General features: G+C 43.4%; 1 protein-coding gene across 1 annotated transcript in view; it reads right to left on the bottom strand.

The window, feature by feature from the left end:
- LOC119720871 (mucin-22-like) overlaps nt 1-8,450 on the bottom strand; it is a 105,395-nt gene extending 96,945 nt beyond the window's left edge. Inside the window, exons 1-2 of the mRNA XM_038190737.1 lie at nt 7,952-8,450; nt 6,207-6,356 (exon numbers count right to left, since the gene is read on the bottom strand). Of these exons, the coding sequence (XP_038046665.1) occupies nt 6,207-6,356; nt 7,952-8,324 (523 nt within the window). The 5' untranslated portion in view covers nt 8,325-8,450. The remainder of the gene's footprint in view (nt 1-6,206; nt 6,357-7,951) is intronic.
- Between the last annotated feature and the right edge of the window lie 12,181 nt (nt 8,451-20,631).

The raw sequence follows: 20,631 nt of genomic DNA, 5'->3' as shown, positions 1-20,631 counted from the left end.
CAGTACTGTTTCTCTGGCCATGCATGCATTACATCGTACAAACAAAATGTTCACCAAACTTTTCAATTATATTGATTTTGCGTTCCATTATATTTGGATAAATTGACTTTGCTGAATGAATCATGTAAATCTGTTGTACTGTATAACTTATGCAAGTTCCTTCCGACCTTCTGACAGTGCTGCGCAGCCACGGAGCATCGATAACAAGATTAGCACTTCTCTTGTCTGATAAATGAGGTGGATTGAATTGTAGTCTTAGGACGACTTAGAGTTGTAGTAGTGTAGAGCTGGGTTAACCAGTTGACATCGGATGACGTGAATACACGCAAAGGTTTTGCAGAATTCCGAACGAGCGAGGCCGGAATTATCTGTCTGCGACCCGCTCACAGCAAGTGAGGCCGGAAATATCAGGGTGTACCTGATACCCACAGATGATGACCTGAACCCATCTGGCATCGAAGTTCGTGAAAAACAATCCCGCGCATGGGTCTGATCAATGTCAAAATAATCCTGGCGCGAACTAGTAAAGCAAGAGTCCAAGACCTTGTGTGGGGGCTTGTTGTTTGCAGCGTTGGGTTGGGAAGATTATGAGCGTGACAGCTCGATTGTGATCCTCATGTCACCTTTTAGAGTGATTGCCCTGGAAAGTTTATTGGTCATTGGTTAAAGCAAGCACCGTTGATATCAGAATTGTCAAATAATTGATATATAGGAAATCCAATATCAACAATATGTGATATATCGATTATCCCATGAAAAGACCATACAGATGGCACTGTGATTTAAAAAAAAAAAAGGTATAAAGTCCCATTTTTCCACAGCTTTCTCTGGAGCATATTGCTAAAACCTTTTACAACAAATCTTAGCACTGAGAGTGAGTCCAGAACAGGCATTTTTTTTTTTTATAGTTTTACACAGGGGGAGCACATGTTTTGTGGCATGGGTGGCTTGTGCGTCAAGCGCTCGCCTCTCACCAAGGTGACCACGGTTCGAATCCTGGCCGCGGATCACATGTGAGTAGAGTTGTGCGTTGGTTCTCTCCTGTGCCACGAGGGTTTTTCTCCGGGCCCTCCGGTTTTCCTCCCTCCGGAAAAATCAAACACTTTCGATCTCAGGCTGTGCTCCGTGGTCATATATGGGTCGATGTGGCCGGCAGCCATAGGCGCCTTTACGTGCCAGCGGCCCGACCACGTTGTAGCCGCGTCCTTCGCAATTCAGCATACCAGCTGCGAGTAAGGATGATTAGCCTCCCAAATTATTATTATTATTATTATTATTATTATTTATGTTTGGAAACAAGAATGGTCCCGGGGTATGAAAACCACCCTCGACTCCTCCCCGCCCAATATAGCACCCCGATACTGCCACAAATGGAAAGAAATAATAATTAAAAACAATTATAATTACACCCCAAACAACATTCCAAGCACTGGTTTTTTTTTTAATTATTTTTTTTTTTTATGCAATTGCAAAAGATCAATTTTAGAAATTGATTATAAATATTTCCTTAATTGGTAACACTGAAATTGTTTTATCAAAGGAAAAATAGGACCACTGACATTTACGGCCTCGCTTATTAGCTTGACAATTATATCACGTGTTACCATAACATACCACCACAGTCGGCAATTTCACGTACCAGCCACACTTTGTAACGACGTTGGATAGTCAAATTGGCTTCAGAAACAGCCTGTTGTTTCGCAACTTTGAAGCCATGAAAAAAAATTGTCATTTGGTAATTTCTTTCCAAAATATTTAGAAAAATAGCCAAATTTCATCAAAATCTGAACAAGACAAGTATGTAAAAAAATGACCAAAATGTTTGCCAAATGTACCATTCAATGAAGGTAAAATCTTGGTTTGTTCCACCGATATGTTATGTGCTTTATAAAAAATGACGCAAAGTATACATGTTAATAACTTTGACAGAATTTGTTTCTGTTACTGAATTCATTTTGAAGAGTTTCAATTTCCAACATCCATAACAATTTTTTTGTGGGGGATACAGCAAGAGACAATAACAAGTTCTGTCCTCTGTTTCTTTTCTTTTATTAGCTGCTAGCAGCAAAACTGCAATTACTGTCATTAGTCAGGTGGTATATGATAGTAGGCCAACTAAATGTGGAAAAGTCATCTAGACAATAATTCCACAGCATTTTTTTGTTAATAGCTGGCATCCATGCTAGATCTATTCTTTGAACCATAACAAACAAGATGTGAACGGATGCCATCGTTAATTTTGACCCTTAATATACCTAATCTGCATAAATCGTTAATACTTGCCGTGTCATATATTTTCCCCCATATTTGGGTAAACATGTATTTTCTATTTTGTATTGTTTAAAAATTTTATTTTGGTGATTCTACTAACCCATCCTTACTTCTATTACACTTTCTAAAGCATATAAGTGACTGAATAATTAAGAGGACATAGTAACAATCCACAATGGCTATTATTATACCCAAATGCTGCACGCATTTACCTTGTCTCCAGATATCTTCCAGCAATCTTGCCAAACTTCAGTATTGATGAGCTTCAAATTCACCAAGTTGCTTACTGGCACAATTACCCTATTAAAATCTTATGGAAAATCATGCGAGCAATGATAACATTGTGCCATTTAGCTCAGCAAACAAAAAACGTGAAAAAAACGAGGTGACTTTTAATTGGCCTAATTAGTGAGGGTTGCCTAACGTGGGAGACTTGAAAAAATCAAGGAAATTCCACAAATTATTTGAAAGAAAATTAATGGAAAAAAAGACATTTTGACATTGACATAACTATTGCTACCAATACATGTGTTTGATTTTGTTTTTGGGAGGGGGGGGGGGTTCTTGAGGACATAATAAAGATCCACAATGGCTACCATTATACCCTAAAGTTGCATGCATTTACCTTTTCCTTAGATATCATTAAGTGGTCTCGCTAAACGTCAGCATTGATGAGGTTCAAATTCACAAAGTAACTTTAACTGGCAAAACTTAACAACAAATGTGCGAGCGCATAATAAGCTGTTGCTGTCTTGCCAACAAAATCCCTCCAGAGCCTTAATTCAGAAAGAAAAAGAACTTTACAGATGTAAAATTAGTATCCCACTTTAAAATAACTGTTCTAGGAGAAAAACCGAAAACTGTTTTGAGAAAAGGACTTCTTACTAGGAGATATCTTAATGGGTGCTATTTGTGGCTGCTCGCACATGCTGAATTTGGGTACTATGTAGAACATACAAAGATATACAGAGCAGGGGCGTAGCACGGTCATTTTTATTGGGGGGGTTAAATTTTTGAAAAGGGCACTTGCACATCCGTTGTGAAATGTAGACAGGTTTATTTTCTCCGGACACTTGGTCTCCGTAAAATTAAAAATTGGGAGGGGGGGGGGCTGGTACCATCTGTCGATAGGGGCGCTGTTCAAAACCGACAATTATGCACACAAAGGGCCAATATATGGTGCTTTTCTGGGCGATACATGGGCGAAATTCTGAAAACGGCAACCAAAACGGCAGATGCCAAAAAAAAAAACCACCACTTCTTTTTTGAAAAGGGCACTTGTTCACAGAAAAAGGGCACTTCGTAAAAAAAAGGGCATGCTTTACAAATTATTGGGGGGGGGGGGTAGTCCCCTTTCAAAAAAGGGCATTTGAATGGAAAAAGGCAGTCTTTATAAAATCCCCCCCCCCCCCCCACAGCTACGCCTATGCAGAGGGTTAGACCGGTAAACGTGGCGCAATGACACGTGGTTGTTATTGACGCAACGTTTACAGGTCTAACATTTGCGCAATTTTTGTACAATATTTTTGGTCACGTTTTCGGCCACCGACCGACCAAGGTGACTTGTAGTAGCTCCTGCCACAGCTTACAAAATTGGGAAATGATGTGAACAATTATAACATCTTGATATTTAGCCCCCATGTCCGTAAATTGGGCTTAAAATTAGGCCCAGGGTTGCCAAACTTTGGGGACTTGAACAGTTCAAGGAAATCCCCAAAAGAAGAGATTATTGTTGTTTACAATAATAACGTCTAAATTAACAAATTTTCTCACCAACAATTTGGGGAATTTCCTTGAACTTGTTCAAGTCTCCCACGTTAGGCAACCATTCGCCTACTTTTTAGCCCAATTTACAGACACCTTGTTTTTTCCCCATTTTTCTTCTGGGCTAAATATCACAATGTTATTATTTTTCACATGAGTTTCCATAAGCTGTTCATACATTAAATGGGGGTGGGGGTAGGGGGAAACAATTAATAGGCGCATTACTGGAACCATGGATCAAAAAATCAGCACCAAACCCCCAACCTTTGCATTAACATAATGCCAATTAAAAACGAATGAATTTAAGGGTTACCAAAAAAAAGCTGATGTTATTAGTCAAGTAGTTTGGTTTTAAATAGGGTCAATAGGTCAAATCAACACACCTTTCTCAGTCAATCTCACAGATTTTCTTCATCTTTGCTGAAATTATTAGGTAATATGAGGCCTTTTATTGATTTTGAAAATGTGGTTTTACAGTTCCATGGGGTCAAATGTCAATGTTTATTTTGCATCACCTCACACTGAAATTTCAATTTGTTTTTCATCTGTAAAGTAGATAATTTCTTATGTTAAGAGCTATAATTTAATATAAATATTCTCCCACATTCCCAAGTTTTATCCCACATTCCTACCCAGAGATACAGATGTACAGTATAGTTCAAAAGTTTAACGACCAGCAACTCACAAACCACATGACCCAAACATTCACATTTTCGAATTTGGAGTTTTCTCAGATGGCGTAACAATTTCAGCAAATTAAAAGATATTCCGTGGGACTGACAATGGAAGGTGTGCTGATATTACACGGAGTGACCCAATCGTGGTTTATCTCAATATTTCAGGAACAAAATAAAAACCTACAATGATCAGTGCCAATAAAAACAAGGATGGAGAATAATACCTCATCCTGATAAGTGCACAAAAACATTATATTTTTAAGTGGATGATGTACTCAATTGAAAATACATATATGTAAAGAAAAAATCAAAACGTGCTACAAAAGCATTTCGCCACTCTGTGCAGTACAACACCATACGAGCAAACTACAACCTCACTAAACCCTACTTTAATTTCTAGGACTACTCCAAACTAACCCTAAAAAATAAAAAATTAGCCTATCATCTAATGGATCTAGACTGGAGACATAATTTCAACCTACACACTGCAGTGCTAACACAAATGATGTATACGATGTGCGGGAATAGACTTAAAACAGATAAAACCAAACATAAAATGTGCATATATGCAAAAAGCAGGTCTAGAAGGTAATCACGTGAATTAATTCCTCAAGCATCTGTACTTCATTATACTGCCTGACTTTCCAAACAATTCACCAACATGCATTGTAAATGGGTTCTCTTATAATCAAACCTGTTTAGCTAATTATTTTCAGATAGATAAAAATTCAATGGCAAAATACAAAACCTTGATTGCAGCATGCTTGTAAAGCCAGGTCTAAATCTTTGGGTGTTTTTTTCCCTTTGCTTTCCATTGACGCTGAAACAAACTGAAGCAAGGGCTGAAAAAATCTGGAAAGTTTTTGCCAAAACTCTCGATGAAAGATGCTCAAAGAAATAAAACCTTTCACAAATAGTGACACTGCAAAAAGCTTCAATACATGTATTATCTTTTTTTTCTAGTGTGCAAGGTGGAAAACCAGTGCATAAAGTGGAAATCCAGTGCAAATAAAAATGAGATGCGAACAGGTAAAGTGTTAACACACACCATTGTGTGTGTGTGTGTGTTTGTATTAGTATAAGTCCCAGAATTTGAGGGTCATAGGCAAACAATGAGCAGACAAGAAAAACTTAAGAACAAGAACAGAATTGTCAAGTGTCTCCAAAAAGATTTTTCATGCAGGCTTTTGAGATAATTTTCAATTCATTTCTGAAATTCTTTGAGCTGCGGACTTGGCAATGCTGATAGATATGGTGTGTCTTGAAAAGTGATCCTCCTCAATGAATAATATATTTAATCAAATATATCAATGAAATGTATTATTGTATGTACTCTGACCTGCATGACAATCCTTTGTGTTTGTTAAAGTGAAAATTAAATCATTTGAGAGAAAGCACAGAGCGATCTTTTCTGGAGTGCAATGAATGCAAAGAAAACATTGAAGTTGAAGAAAACAAAAATATTTCACTTGAAAAAAATGAAAAGTGACAAACCTGAGGTGCTGAAAACACCCGAGACTGTGGTTGCTGGTTCAATTGTAGTTTCTGCAGGACTAGTTGTTTGTGCTGCTCTGGTTGTCACATCTTCGGTAGTTGTATCCACAACAGGACTAGTTGTTACCTCAGCTGTGGTGGTATCTGCACCTGTTGTAGTACAAAAGCATTTTAATTTGAAAACTGAATCTTAATTGGACAATGTTAATGACCAAATGCTCTCAATAAAGTAAGGCCTCTTGAAAGGCAACAACCCAATTGAATTACGCCGCAGGAAAAAATCGTGTGCCTTGGTCCCAAAAGACAATTAACGATTGACAAATTTTGAAAGTGCCTCAGCATAAAACTTTTTCTTTCAACTACCTTATTCATTTATCATCCTGACTTCCTTTTGATGAAAAACTTACCCGCACAGCGAATGCACAAACACAGAATATGTATCCAAATACTGGTGCTCTAAACAACATTTTGATAGTCATGGTTTGGTCTTGTATATTTGACAATCAAAGTCCAACAATATTTCCATTAAATATTTTGTATAAAAAAAGAAAATTGAAGTTATGTTTTGAAAGCATTCTGGCAGGAGATTGCCATCTGCCAAATATAAAACGTAATGTTAACAAAAAACTCACAATGGAAATTGATTTGTTCCTCGAGCTTTAAAATAAAAAAATAATTCCTAAATTATACCAATTTAAAAAAAATACACACAAAAACGTTAAAAAGAAAACCTTGTTTACATGACCTACGTTGGCCGCCTGTATCGCATGGAGGCTCGGCAATAATAAAGACTTTTTTTAAGACTACTTCAACGAACAACGTTGTGCCATGCGTGCGCCTAAATGTACTAAATCAAGAGCGCTAACGAGGTAAAAATCAACGCATTTCCACAGTTTTTCTTTTCTCTACCGGTTTATTTTGACGGCCAGAAAAACCAGAATTTTGTGAGATGTTAAAAGAAAAAAGGAATTCCGGTTAAAACCGGAGAAGTGGCATGTTAAGTTGATGATTTCTTCAGTTGATAATACAAACTACAACTTCAATAAAAGCCTACTTTATTAAACCCTAATTTAATTTCACAGAATAATTCAAACTAGAAAACATAAAATTTAGCCTGTGGTGTATTCGATCTAGTCAAGTGGGCAGAGATGGTTATTGTGATTGAATTAGTTTCCTTGCGCCTAACTGGCAGCATCCAGCTATATACACCCCAGGGAGCTGAGATGGTATTTGGAATGTTTTATGGGTCCAGTGAGCAGGGGTAATAATGATGCAGCGCCTTGAGCACCAGTCCTGTTGGATGCGTGCGCTTTATAAATACCCACTATTATATTATTATTATTATTATTATTATTATTATTATTGTATAAATGAAAAATGTGAATTTTTTTTTACAAGTGGGAACCAGTTAAAATATTAATGAGATGTGAAAAGGTGAAGTGCCATTCCAAGATCCACTAATTGTGCTTATTTTAGGATCTTCATGTGTCCCCAGAATGGTTCTCCATACAGGTTCATTGAAATTCATTTCAGTTCAATAACTCATAGATACAGTTTGTGCTGAATAGTGAAAGTTCTTCATGACTTACCACTCTAGCCTGCATGTTGTGTTTGTTATAGTGAAAATTAAACCATTACAGACAAAATTTACCCACAAAGCATACTTTTCTCAAGCATAATGACTGCAAATAGACCTGACACTCAAAACAACAAAATTTTAACAAAAAAAATTAAAATTCACAAACCTGAGGTACTGAAAACACCTGAGGCAGTGCTTGCTGGTTCAATTTTAGTTGTTGTAACTCCGACTGTAGTAGTGACTTCAACCCTATTTGTCTGTTCTGCTGTGGTTACATCTGCAGTAGTTGTTTCCACTAAAGAACTAGTTGTTACCTCTGCTGTCATTGTTGTGGCTCGAACTGTAGCAGTGGCTACAACACTATTTGTCTGTGCTGATGTGGTTTCCAAACCAGCAGAAGTTGTATCCACAACAGGAGTAGTTGTTACATTCTCTTTAGTGGTATCAACAGCCATTGTTGTTGTGGCAACTGTTGTAATTGCTTCAACAGTGGTTGTTTTCTCTGCAGTGGTTATCATATCAACAGTTGACAAATCCATTGAAGGGGTTGTTCCCTCAGCTGATCCCTCAGTTGTGACTGCAACTGTAGTGGCATCAGCAATAGATGTCTGTTCTGCTGCAGTTGTCACATTTGTAGCAGTTGTGTCCACTGAAGGAGAGGTTGTTGCCACAGCTGTAGTGGTATCTGCTGACATTGTTGTGGCTACAACAGTAGATGTCTGTGCTCCTGTTGTAACCACATCCTCAACAGTCGTATCAACCACAGGACTGGTTGTTACCTCAGCTTTAGTGGTATCTACAGCCATCGTTGTCGCTTCAACAATAGTTGTTTGCTCTGTCATTGTTGTGATATCAGCAGTTGTCACATCCACTGAAGGAGTTGTTACATCAGCTGTAGTAGTATCTGCACCTGCTGTTGTGACTGTAACTGTACTGGCATCAGCAATAGATGTCTGTTCTGCTGCGGTTGTCACGTCTGCAGCAGTTGTGTCCACTGAAGCAGAGGTTGTCGACACAGCTGTAGTGGTATCTGCTGACACTGTTGTGGCTACAACAGTAGGTGTCTGTGCTCCTGTTGTAACTGCATCCTCAACAGTCGTATCAACCACAGGACTGGTTGTTACCTCAGCTATAGTGGTATCTACAGCCATCGTTGTGGCTTCAACAGTAGTTGTTTGCTCTGTCATTGTTGTGATATCAGCAGTTGTCACATCCATTGAAGGAGTTGTTCCCTCAGCTGTAGTAGTATCTGCACCTGCTGTTGTGACTGCAACTGTACTGGCATCAGCAATCAATGTCTGTTCTGCTGCGGTTGTCACATCTGCAGCAGTTGTGTCCACTGAAGGAGAGGTTGTCGACGCAGCTGTAGTGGTATCTGCTGACACTGTTGTGGCTACAACAGTAGGTGTCTGTACTCCTGTTGTAACTGCATCCTCAACAGTCATATCAACCACAGGACTGGTTGTTACCTCAGCTATAGTAGTATCTACAGCCATCGTTGTGGCTTCAACAGTAGTTGTTTGCTCTGTCATTGTTATGATATCAGCAGTTGTCACATCCACTGAAGGAGTTATTCCCTCAGCTGTAGTAATAACTGCACCTGCTGTTGTGACTGCAACTGTACTGGCATCAGCAATAGATGTCTGTGCTGCTGCAGTTGTCACATCTGTAGCAGTTGTCTCCACTGAATGAGAGGTTGTCGACGCAGCTGTAGTGGTATCTGCTGACACTGTTGTGGCTACAACAGTAGGTGTCTGTGCTCCTGTTGTAACTGCATCCTCAACAGTCGTATCAACCACAGGACTGGTTGTTACCTCAGCTATAGTGGTATCTACAGCCATCATTGTGGCTTCAACAGTAGTTGTTTGCTCTGTCATTGTTGTGATATCAGCAGTTGTCACATCCACTGAAGGAGTTATTCCCTCAGCTGTAGTAATAACTGCACCTGCTGTTGTGACTGCAACTGTACTGGCATCAGCAATAGATGTCTGTGCTGCTGCAGTTGTCACATCTGTAGCAGTTGTCTCCACTGAAGGAGTGGTTGTCGACGCAGCTGTAGTGGTATCTGCTGACACTGTTGTGGCTACAACAGTAGATGTCTGTGCTCCTGTTGTAACTGCATCCTCAACAGTCGTATCAACCGCAGGATTGGTTGTTACCTCACCTATAGTGGTATCTACAGCCATCGTTGTGGCTTCAACAGTAGTTGTTTGCTCTGTCATTGTTGTGATATCAGCAGTTGTCACATCCACTGAAGGAATTGTTCCCTCAGCTGTAGTAGTATCTGCACCTGCTGTTGTGACTGCAACTGTACTGGCATCAGCAATAGATGTCTGTTGTGCTGCGGTTGTCACATCTGTAGCGGTTGTGTCCACTGAAGGAGAGGTTGTCGACGCAGCTGACGTGGTATCTGCTGACACTGTTGTGGCTACAACAGTAGATGTCTGTGCTCCTGTTGTAACCGCATCCTCAACAGTCGTATCAACCACAGGACTGGTTGTTACCTCAGCTTTAGTGGTATCTACAGCCATCGTCGTCGCTTCAACAGTAGTTGTTTGCTCTGTCATTGTTGTGATATCAGCACTTGTCACATCCACTGAAGGAGTTGTTCCCTCAGCCGTAGTAGTATCTGCACCAGCTGTTGTGACTGCAACTGTACTGGCATCAGCAATAGATGTCTGTTCTGCTGCAGTTGTCACATCTGTAGCAGTTGTGTCCACTGAAGGAGAGGTTGTCGACGCAGCTTTAGTGGTATCTGCTGACACTGTTGTGGCTACAACAGTAGATGTCTGTGCTCCTGTTGTAACTGCATCCTCAACAGTCGTATCAACCGCAGGACTGGTTGTTACCTCACCTATAGTGGTATCTACAGCCATCGTTGTGGCTTCAACAGTAGTTGTTTGCTCTGTCAGTGTTGTGATATCAGCAGTTGTCACATCCACTGAAGGAGTTGTTCCCTCAGCTGTAGTAGTATCTGCACCTGCTGTTGTGACTGCAACTGTACTGGCATCAGCAATAGATGTCTGTTGTGCTGCGGTTGTCACATCTGTAGCAGTTGTGTCCACTGAAGGAGAGGTTGTCGACGCAGCTGAAGTGGTATCTGCTGACACTGTTGTGGCTACAACAGTAGATGTCTGTGCTCCTGTTGTAACCACATCCTCAACAGTCGTATCAACCACAGGACTGGTTGTTACCTCACCTATAGTGGTATCTACAGCCATCGTCGTCGCTTCAACAGTAGTTGTTTGCTCTGTCATTGTTGTGATATCAGCAGTTGTCACATCCACTGAAAGAGTTGTTCCCTCAGCCGTAGTAGTATCTGCACCAGCTGTTGTGACTGCAACTGTACTGGCATCAGCAATAGATGTCTGTTCTGCTGCAGTTGTCACATCTGTAGCAGTTGTGTCCACAGAAGGAGAGGTTGTCGATGCAGCTGTAGTGGTATCTGCTGACACTGTTGTGGCTACAACAGTTGGTTTCTGTGCTCCTGTTGTAACCGCATCCTCAACAGTCGTATCAACTGCAGGACTGATTGTTACCTCACCTATAGTGGTATCTACAGCCATCGTTGAGGCTGCAACAGAAGTTGTTCGCTCTGTCATTGTTGTCATATCAGCAGTTGTCACATCCACTGAAGGAGTCGTTCCCTCAGCTGTAGTAGTATCTGCACCTGTTGTTGTGACTGCAACTGTAATGGCATCAGCAATAGATGTCTGTTCTGCTGCTGTTGTCACATCTGTATCAGTTGTGTCCACTGAAGGAGAGGCTGTCGACGCACCTGTAGTGGTATCTGCTGACACTGTTGTGGCTACAACAGTAGGTGTCTGTGCTCCTGTTGTAACCGCATCCTCAACAGTCGTATCAACCGCAGGACTGGTTGTTACCTCACCTATAGTGGTATCTACAGCCATCGTTGTGGCTTCAACAGTAGTTGTTTGCTCTGTCATTGTTGTGATATCAGCAGTTGTCACATCCACTGAAGGAGTTGTTCCCTCAGCTGTAGTAGTATCTGCACCTGCTGTTGTGACTGCAACTGTACTGGCATCAGCAATCAATGTCTGTTCTGCTGCGGTTGTCACATCGGTAGAAGTTGTGTCCACAGAAGGAGAGGTTGTCGCCGCAGCTTTAGTGGTATCTGCTGACACTGTTGTGGCTACAACAGTAGATGTCTGTGCTCCTGTTGTAACCACATCCTCAACAGTCGTATCAACCGCAGGACTGGTTGTTACCTCAGCTTTAGTGGTATCTACAGCCATCGTTGAGGCTTCAACAGTAGTTGTTTGCTCTGTCATTGTTGTGATATCAGCAGTTGTCAATTCCACTGAAGGAGTTATTCCCTCACCTGTAGTAATAACTGCACCTGCTGTTGTGACTGCAACTGTACTGGCATCAGCAATAGATGTCTGTTCTGCTGCGGTTGTCACATCTGTAGCAGTTGTGTCCACTGAAGGAAAGGTTGTCGACGCAGCTGTAGTGGTATCTGCTGACACTGTTGTGGCTACAACAGTAGGTGTCTGTGCTCCTGTTGTAACTTCATCCTCAACAGTCGTATCAACTGCAGGACTGGTTGTTACCTCACCTATAGTGGTATCTACAGCCATCGTTGTGGCTTCAACAGTAGTTGTTTGCTCTGTCATTGTTGTGATATCAGCAGTTGTCACATCCACTGAAGGAGTCGTTCCCTCAGCTGTAGTAGTATCTGCACCTGCTGTTGTGACTGCAACTGTACTGGCATCAGCAATAGATGTCTGTGCTGCTGCAGTTGTCACATCTGTAGCAGTTGTCTCCACTGAAGGAGAGGTTGTCGACGCAGCTGAAGTGGTATCTGCTGACATTGTTGTGGCTACAACAGTAGATGTCTGTGCTCCTGTTGTAACCGCATCCTCAACAGTCGTATCAACCGCAGGACTGGTTGTTACCTCACCTATAGTGGTATCTACAGCCATCGTTGTGGCTTCAACAGTAGTTGTTTGCTCTGTCATTGTTGTGATATCAGCAGTTGTCACATCCACTGAAGGAGTTGTTCTCTCAGCTGTAGTAGTATCTGCACCTGCTGTTGTGACTGCAACTGTACTGGCATCAGCAATCGATGTCTGTTCTGCTGCAGTTGTCACATTTGTAGCAGTTGTGTCCACTGAAGGAGAGGTTGTTGCCACAGCTGTAGTGGTATCTGCTGACATTGTTGTGGCTACAACAGTAGATGTCTGTGCTCCTGTTGTAACCGCATCCTCAACAGTCGTATCAACCGCAGGACTGGTTGTTACCTCAGCTTTAGTGGTATCTACAGCCATCGTTGAGGCTTCAACAGCAGTTGTTTGCTCTGTCATTGTTGTGATATCAGCAGTTGTCACATCCACTGAAGGAGTCGTTCCCTCAGCTGTAGTAGTATCTGCACCTGTTGTTGTGACTGCAACTGTACTGGCATCAGCAATAGATGTCTGTTCTGCTGCGGTTGTCACATCTGCAGCAGTTGTATCCACTGAAGGAGAGGTTGTCGACGCAGCTGTAGTGGTATCTGCTGACACTGTTGTGGCTACAACAGTAGGTGTCTGTGCTCCTGTTGTAACTGCATCCTCAACAGTCGTATCAACCGCAGGACTGGTTGTTACCTCACCTATAGTGGTATCTACAGCCATCGTTGTGGCTTCAACAGTAGTTGTTTGCTCTGTCATTGTTGTGATATCAGCAGTTGTCACATCCACTGAAGGAGTTGTTCCCTCAGCTGTAGTAGTATCTGCACCTGCTGTTGTGACTGCAACTGTACTGGCATCAGCAATAGATGTCTGTTCTGCTGCAGTTGTCACATCTGTAGCAGTTGTGTCCACAGAAGGAGAGGTTGTCGATGCAGCTGTAGTGGTATCTGCTGACACTGTTGTGGCTACAACAGTTGGTTTCTGTGCTCCTGTTGTAACCGCATCCTCAACAGTCGTATCAACTGCAGGACTGATTGTTACCTCACCTATAGTGGTATCTACAGCCATCGTTGAGGCTGCAACAGAAGTTGTTCGCTCTGTCATTGTTGTCATATCAGCAGTTGTCACATCCACTGAAGGAGTCGTTCCCTCAGCTGTAGTAGTATCTGCACCTGTTGTTGTGACTGCAACTGTAATGGCATCAGCAATAGATGTCTGTTCTGCTGCTGTTGTCACATCTGTATCAGTTGTGTCCACTGAAGGAGAGGTTGTCGACGCACCTGTAGTGGTATCTGCTGACACTGTTGTGGCTACAACAGTAGGTGTCTGTGCTCCTGTTGTAACCGCATCCTCAACAGTCGTATCAACCGCAGGACTGGTTGTTACCTCACCTATAGTGGTATCTACAGCCATCGTTGTGGCTTCAACAGTAGTTGTTTGCTCTGTCATTGTTGTGATATCAGCAGTTGTCACATCCACTGAAGGAGTTGTTCCCTCAGCTGTAGTAGTATCTGCACCTGCTGTTGTGACTGCAACTGTACTGGCATCAGCAATCAATGTCTGTTCTGCTGCGGTTGTCACATCGGTAGAAGTTGTGTCCACAGAAGGAGAGGTTGTCGCCGCAGCTTTAGTGGTATCTGCTGACACTGTTGTGGCTACAACAGTAGATGTCTGTGCTCCTGTTGTAACCACATCCTCAACAGTCGTATCAACCGCAGGACTGGTTGTTACCTCAGCTTTAGTGGTATCTACAGCCATCGTTGAGGCTTCAACAGTAGTTGTTTGCTCTGTCATTGTTGTGATATCAGCAGTTGTCAATTCCACTGAAGGAGTTATTCCCTCACCTGTAGTAATAACTGCACCTGCTGTTGTGACTGCAACTGTACTGGCATCAGCAATAGATGTCTGTTCTGCTGCGGTTGTCACATCTGTAGCAGTTGTGTCCACTGAAGGAAAGGTTGTCGACGCAGCTGTAGTGGTATCTGCTGACACTGTTGTGGCTACAACAGTAGGTGTCTGTGCTCCTGTTGTAACTTCATCCTCAACAGTCGTATCAACTGCAGGACTGGTTGTTACCTCACCTATAGTGGTATCTACAGCCATCGTTGTGGCTTCAACAGTAGTTGTTTGCTCTGTCATTGTTGTGATATCAGCAGTTGTCACATCCACTGAAGGAGTCGTTCCCTCAGCTGTAGTAGTATCTGCACCTGCTGTTGTGACTGCAACTGTACTGGCATCAGCAATAGATGTCTGTGCTGCTGCAGTTGTCACATCTGTAGCAGTTGTCTCCACTGAAGGAGAGGTTGTCGACGCAGCTGAAGTGGTATCTGCTGACATTGTTGTGGCTACAACAGTAGATGTCTGTGCTCCTGTTGTAACCGCATCCTCAACAGTCGTATCAACCGCAGGACTGGTTGTTACCTCACCTATAGTGGTATCTACAGCCATCGTTGTGGCTTCAACAGTAGTTGTTTGCTCTGTCATTGTTGTGATATCAGCAGTTGTCACATCCACTGAAGGAGTTGTTCTCTCAGCTGTAGTAGTATCTGCACCTGCTGTTGTGACTGCAACTGTACTGGCATCAGCAATCGATGTCTGTTCTGCTGCAGTTGTCACATTTGTAGCAGTTGTGTCCACTGAAGGAGAGGTTGTTGCCACAGCTGTAGTGGTATCTGCTGACATTGTTGTGGCTACAACAGTAGATGTCTGTGCTCCTGTTGTAACCGCATCCTCAACAGTCGTATCAACCGCAGGACTGGTTGTTACCTCAGCTTTAGTGGTATCTACAGCCATCGTTGAGGCTTCAACAGCAGTTGTTTGCTCTGTCATTGTTGTGATATCAGCAGTTGTCACATCCACTGAAGGAGTCGTTCCCTCAGCTGTAGTAGTATCTGCACCTGTTGTTGTGACTGCAACTGTACTGGCATCAGCAATAGATGTCTGTTCTGCTGCGGTTGTCACATCTGCAGCAGTTGTATCCACTGAAGGAGAGGTTGTCGACGCAGCTGTAGTGGTATCTGCTGACACTGTTGTGGCTACAACAGTAGGTGTCTGTGCTCCTGTTGTAACTGCATCCTCAACAGTCGTATCAACCGCAGGACTGGTTGTTACCTCACCTATAGTGGTATCTACAGCCATCGTTGTGGCTTCAACAGTAGTTGTTTGCTCTGTCATTGTTGTGATATCAGCAGTTGTCACATCCACTGAAGGAGTTGTTCCCTCAGCTGTAGTAGTATCTGCACCTGCTGTTGTGACTGCAACTGTACTGGCATCAACAATCGATGTCTGTTCTGCTGCGGTTGTCACATCGGTAGAAGTTGTGTCCACTGAAGGAGAGGTTGTCGACGCAGCTGAAGTGGTATCTGCTGACATTGTTGTGGCTACAACAGTAGATGTCTGTGCTCCTGTTGTAACCGCATCCTCAACAGTCGTATCAACCACAGGACTGGTTGTTACCTCAGCTTTAGTGGTATCAACAGCCATCGTCGTCGCTTCAACAGGAGTTGTTTGCTCTGTCATTGTTGTGATATCAGCAGTTGTCACATCCACTGAAGGAGTTGTTCCCTCAGCTGTAGTAGTATCTGCACCTGCTGTTGTGACTGCAACTGTACTGGCATCAGCAATAGATGTCTGTTCTGCTGCAGTTGTCACATCTGCAGCAGTTGTATCCACTGAAGGAGAGGTTGTCGACGCAGCTGTATTGGTATCTGCTGACACTGTTGTGGCTACAACAGTAGCTGTCTGTGCTCCTGTTGTAACCGCATCCTCAACAGTCGTATCAACCGCAGGACCGGTTGTTACCTCACCTATAGTGGTATCTACAGCCATCGTTGTGGCTTCAACAGTAGTTGTTTGCTCTGTCATTGTTGTGATATCAGCAGTTGTCACATCCACTGAAGGAGTTGTTCCCTCAGCTGTAGTAGTATCTGCACCTGTTGTTGTGACTGCAACTGTACTGGCATCAGCAATAGATGTCTGTTCTGCTGCTGTTGTCACATCTGTATCAGTTGTGTCCACTGAAGGAGAGGTTGTCGACGCACCTGTAGTGGTATCTGCTGACACTGTTGTGGCTACAACAGTAGGTGTCTGTGCTCCTGTTGTAACCGCATCCTCAACAGTCGTATCAACCGCAGGACTGGTTGTTACCTCACCTATAGTGGTATCTACAGCCATCGTTGTGGCTTCAACAGTAGTTGTTTGCTCTGTCATTGTTGTGATATCAGCAGTTGTCACATCCACTGAAGGAGTTGTTCCCTCAGCTGTAGTAGTATCTGCACCTGCTGTTGTGACTGCAACTGTACTGGCATCAGCAATCAATGTCTGTTCTGCTGCGGTTGTCACATCGGTAGAAGTTGTGTCCACAGAAGGAGAGGTTGTCGCCGCAGCTTTAGTGGTATCTGCTGACACTGTTGTGGCTACAACAGTAGATGTCTGTGCTCCAGTTGTAACCACATCCTCAACAGTCGTATCAACCGCAGGACTGGTTGTTACCTCAGCTTTAGTGGTATCTACAGCCATCGTTGAGGCTTCAACAGTAGTTGTTTGCTCTGTCATTGTTGTGATATCAGCAGTTGTCACATCCACTGAAGGAGTTATTCCCTCACCTGTAGTAATAACTGCACCTGCTGTTGTGACTGCAACTGTACTGGCATCAGCAATAGATGTCTGTTCTGCTGCGGTTGTCACATCTGTAGCAGTTGTGTCCACTGAAGGAAAGGTTGTCGACGCAGCTGTAGTGGTATCTGCTGACACTGTTGTGGCTACAACAGTAGGTGTCTGTGCTCCTGTTGTAACTTCATCCTCAACAGTCGTATCATCTGCAGGACTGGTTGTTACCTCACCTATAGTGGTATCTACAGCCATCGTTGTGGCTTCAACAGTAGTTGTTTGCTCTGTCATTGTTGTGATATCAGCAGTTGTCACATCCACTGAAGGAGTTGTTCCCTCAGCTGTAGTAGTATCTGCACCTGCTGTTGTGACTGCAACTGTACTGGCATCAGCAATAGATGTCTGTGCTGCTGCGGTTGTCACATCTGTAGCAGTTGTGTCCACTGAAGGAGAGGTTGTCGACGCAGCTGAAGTGGTATCTGCTGACATTGTTGTGGCTACAACAGTAGATGTCTGTGCTCCTGTTGTAACCGCATCCTCCACAGTCGTATCAACCGCAGGACTGGTTGTTACCTCACCTATAGTGGTATCTACAGATATCGTTGTGGCTTCAACAGTAGTTGTTTGCTCTGTCATTGTTGTGATATCAGCAGTTGTCACATCCACTGAAGGAGTTGTTCCCTCAGCTGTAGTAGTATCTGCACCTGCTGTTGTGACTGCAACTGTACTGGCATCAGCAATAGATGTCTGTTCTGCTGCGGTTGTCACATCTGCAGCAGTTGTATCCACTGAAGTAGAGGTTGTCGACGCAGCTGTAGTGGTATCTGCTGACACTGTTGTGGCTACAACAGTAGGTGTCTGTGCTCCTGTTGTAACTGCATCCTCAACAGTCGTATCAACCGCAGGACTGGTTGTTACCTCACCTATAGTGGTATCTACAGCCATCGTTGTGGCTTCAACAGTAGTTGTTTGCTCTGTCATTGTTGTGATATCAGCAGTTGTCACATCCACTGAAGGAGTTGTTCCCTCAGCTGTAGTAGTATCTGCACCTGCTGTTGTGACTGCAACTGTACTGGCATCAACAATCGATGTCTGTTCTGCTGCGGTTGTCACATCGGTAGAAGTTGTGTCCACTGAAGGAGAGGTTGTCGATGCAGCTGAAGTGGTATCTGCTGACATTATTGTGGCTACAACAGTAGATGTCTGTGCTCCTGTTGTAACCGCATCCTCAACAGTCGTATCGACCACAGGACTGGTTGTTACCTCAGCTTTAGTGGTATCTACAGCCATCGTCGTCGCTTCAACAGGAGTTGTTTGCTCTGTCATTGTTGTGATATCAGCAGTTGTCACATCCACTGAAGGAGTTGTTCCCTCAGCTGTAGTAGTATCTGCACCTGCTGTTGTGACTGCAACTGTACTGGCATCAGCAATAGATGTCTGTTCTGCTGCGGTTGTCACATCTGTAGCAGTTGTTTCCACTGAAGGAGAGATTGTCGACGCAGCTGAAGTGGTATCTGCTGACATTGTTGTGGCTACAACAGTAGCTGTCTGTGCTCCTGTTGTAACCGCATCCTCAACAGTCGTATCAACCGGAGGACTGGTTGTTACCTCAGCTTTAGTGGTATCTACAGCCATCGTTGAGGCTTCAACAGCAGTTGTTTGCTCTGTCATTGTTGTGATATCAGCAGTTGTCACATCCACTGAAGGAGTCGTTCCCTCAGCAGTAGTAGTATCTGCACCTGTTGTTGTGACTGCAACTGTACTGGCATCAGCAATAGATGCCTGTTCTGCTGCAGTTGTCACATCTGCAGCAGTTGTATCCACTGAAGGAGATGTTGTCGACGCAGCTGTAGTGGTATCTGCTGACACTGTTGTGGCTACAACGGTAGGTGTCTGTGCTCCTGTTGTAACTGCATCCTCAACAGTCGTATCAACCGCAGGACTGGTTGTTACCTCACCTATAGTGGTATCTACAGCCATCGTTGAGGCTGCAACAGTAGTTGTTTGCTCTGTCATTGTTGTGATATCAGCAGTTGTCACATCCACTGAAGGAGTTATTCCCTCACCTGTAGTAATAACTGCACCTGCTGTTGTGACTGCAACTGTACTGACATCAGCAATAGATGTCTGTTCTGCCGCGGTTGTCACATCTGTAGCAGTTGTGTCCACTGAAGGAAAGGTTGTCGACGCAGCTGTAGTGGTATCTGCTGACACTGTTGTGGCTACAACAGTAGGTGTCTGTGCTCCTGTTGTAACTTCATCCTCAACAGTCGTATCATCTGCAGGACTGGTTGTTACCTCACCTATAGTGGTATCTACAGCCATCGTTGTGGCTTCAACAGTAGTTGTTTGCTCTGTCATTGTTGTGATATCAGCAGTTGTCACATCCACTGAAGGAGTCGTTCCCTCAGCTGTAGTAGTATCTGCACCTGCTGTTGTGACTGCAACTGTACTGGCATCAGCAATAGATGTCTGTGCTGCTGCGGTTGTCACATCTGTAGCAGTTGTGTCCACTGAAGGAGAGGTTGTCGACGCAGCTGAAGTGGTATCTGCTGACATTGTTGTGGCTACAACAGTAGATGTCTGTGCTCCTGTTGTAACCGCATCCTCAACAGTCGTATCAACCGCAGGACTGGTTGTTACCTCACCTATAGTGGTATCTACAGCCATCGTTGTGGCTTCAACAGTAGTTGTTTGCTCTGTCATTGTTGTGATATCAGCAGTTGTCACATCCACTGAAGGAGTTGTTCCCTCAGCTGTAGTAGTATCTGCACCTGCTGTTGTGACTGCAACTGTACTGGCATCAGCAATAGATGTCTGTTCTGCTGCGGTTGTCACATCTGCAGCAGTTGTATCCACTGAAGTAGAGGTTGTCGACGCAGCTGTAGTGGTATCTGCTGACACTGTTGTGGCTACAACAGTAGGTGTCTGTGCTCCTGTTGTAACTGCATCCTCAACAGTCGTATCAACCGCAGGACTGGTTGTTACCTCACCTATAGTGGTATCTACAGCCATCGTTGTGGCTTCAACAGTAGTTGTTTGCTCTGTCATTGTTGTGATATCAGCAGTTGTCACATCCACTGAAGGAGTTGTTCCCTCAGCTGTAGTAGTATCTGCACCTGCTGTTGTGACTGCAACTGTACTGGCATCAACAATCGATGTCTGTTCTGCTGCGGTTGTCACATCGGTAGAAGTTGTGTCCACTGAAGGAGAGGTTGTCGATGCAGCTGAAGTGGTATCTGCTGACATTGTTGTGGCTACAACAGTAGATGTCTGTGCTCCTGTTGTAACCGCATCCTCAACAGTCGTATCGACCACAGGACTG

Source organism: Patiria miniata, unplaced genomic scaffold (genome assembly GCF_015706575.1).
Source record: "Patiria miniata isolate m_02_andy unplaced genomic scaffold, ASM1570657v1 HiC_scaffold_9, whole genome shotgun sequence".
NCBI classification, from domain to species: domain Eukaryota; kingdom Metazoa; phylum Echinodermata; class Asteroidea; order Valvatida; family Asterinidae; genus Patiria; species Patiria miniata.
This window is presented reverse-complemented; position numbering and strand designations above follow the sequence as displayed.